General features: G+C 63.9%; 1 protein-coding gene across 1 annotated transcript in view; it reads right to left on the reverse strand.

Annotated features, from left to right (window-relative positions):
• LOC102038604 (protocadherin gamma-A2) overlaps positions 1-1,461 on the reverse strand; it is a 9,921-nt gene extending 8,460 nt beyond the window's left edge. Inside the window, exon 1 of the mRNA XM_031065497.1 lies at positions 3-1,461. Coding sequence (XP_030921357.1) covers positions 3-1,367 — 1,365 coding nt within the window. The 5' untranslated portion in view covers positions 1,368-1,461. The remainder of the gene's footprint in view (positions 1-2) is intronic.
• Positions 1,462-1,467: the final 6 nt, after the last annotated feature.

Here is a 1,467-nt window from a genome sequence, read left to right on the forward strand (position 1 = left end):
CCCTCCGCCAGCCGGTAGCGCACGCGCGCGTTCTGCCCCCAGTCCGCGTCCGTGGCGCGCACCGTCAGCACCAGCGCGCCCGCCGCGTTGTTCTCCGCCAGCCGCGCGCTGTAGCGCTCCTCCAAGAACACCGGCGCGTTGTCGTTCACGTCCAGCACCCGCAGCGCCAGCACCGCGCTGCTCTGCAGCGCCGGCGACCCGCCGTCGGCCGCCCGCACCGTCACGTTGTACTCCGACACCTGCTCCCGGTCCAGCTCTCTCGCTGTCACCACACGGTAGTAGTCTTGATAGGACTTCTCCAGCCGGAATGGGACGTCCCCATCGAGCGAGCAGCGCACCTCGCCGTTGGCCCCCGAGTCTTGATCATGTACGTGCAGCAGGGCGACCGTCGTCCCCGAAGGGGCGTCCTCAGAAATCTCACTTAGTGCCGACCTTACCGAAATCACCGGGGCATTATCGTTTTTATCTGTCACAGAGATCGTGACTTTGGCAGTGTCGAAAAGGCCTCCTCCGTCCCGTGCTTGCACCTCAAGTTCGTAGGAGTCACCTTCCTCGAAGTCCAGGCTTTGCAACAGAGTGATCGCTCCACTCTCAGAGTCCAGATGGAAGATATTCGATGCCATGTCCGACACTTTTTTCAAAGAGTATTTCACGTGTCCGTACAACCCCTCGTCGGCGTCCGTAGCCGTGACAGTGACGAGGACAGAGCCCACGGGCACGTCCTCGGGCACACGCACCGTGTACTCCGCCTGGCTGAACACGGGCGCGTTGTCGTTCGCGTCCAGCACCGTCACGCGGATCCGAGCCGTGCCCGTCCGTGCCGGATCGCCGCCGTCGCTCGCCCTCAGCAGCAGCTCGTGAAACGCCGCCTCCTCCCGGTCCAGCGCCTTCGCCAGCACCAGCTCGGGACGCTGATCGCCGCCGGGGCCCGCCTGCACGGCCAGCGAGAAGTGCTCGTCACCGCTCAGCTCGTAGCTCTGCAGGGAATTCCGACCCGAGTCCGGGTCGTGAGCCTCGGCCAGGGGAAACCGCGACCCCGGGCCTGTCATCTCGCTTATTCTTTCTTCCAGCTCAATTTCCTTGAAGCTGGGCGCGTTGTCATTAATGTCCGTGATTTCAACTTCGATACCATAAACCTGCATCTCTCCCTCCACTATCAGCTCACAGCGCAGCACGCATTTCTCCACCAGCCGACACAGCTGCTCTCTGTCGATTCTCTCCGCCGTCACTAAATGTCCCGTCTTCCCGTGCAAAGCGAAATACTGCGTCCGACCTTCAGAGACAATGCTGACACCGCTGTCTCGGATCTCCGTCAGCTGCAGCCCCAGGTCCTTGGCCACGTCGCCCACGAAGGAGCCCTTGGGCATCTCCTCGGGCACCGAGTAGCGCAGCTGCCCCCACGCCGCCTCCCACGCCGCCAGCAGCACGGCCCAGAGCAGAGCTCGCTGCCGCCGGCCCCCGCGCCTC

This window comes from Geospiza fortis, unplaced genomic scaffold (genome assembly GCF_000277835.1).
Source record: "Geospiza fortis unplaced genomic scaffold, GeoFor_1.0 scaffold1636, whole genome shotgun sequence".
Classification (NCBI taxonomy): domain Eukaryota; kingdom Metazoa; phylum Chordata; class Aves; order Passeriformes; family Thraupidae; genus Geospiza; species Geospiza fortis.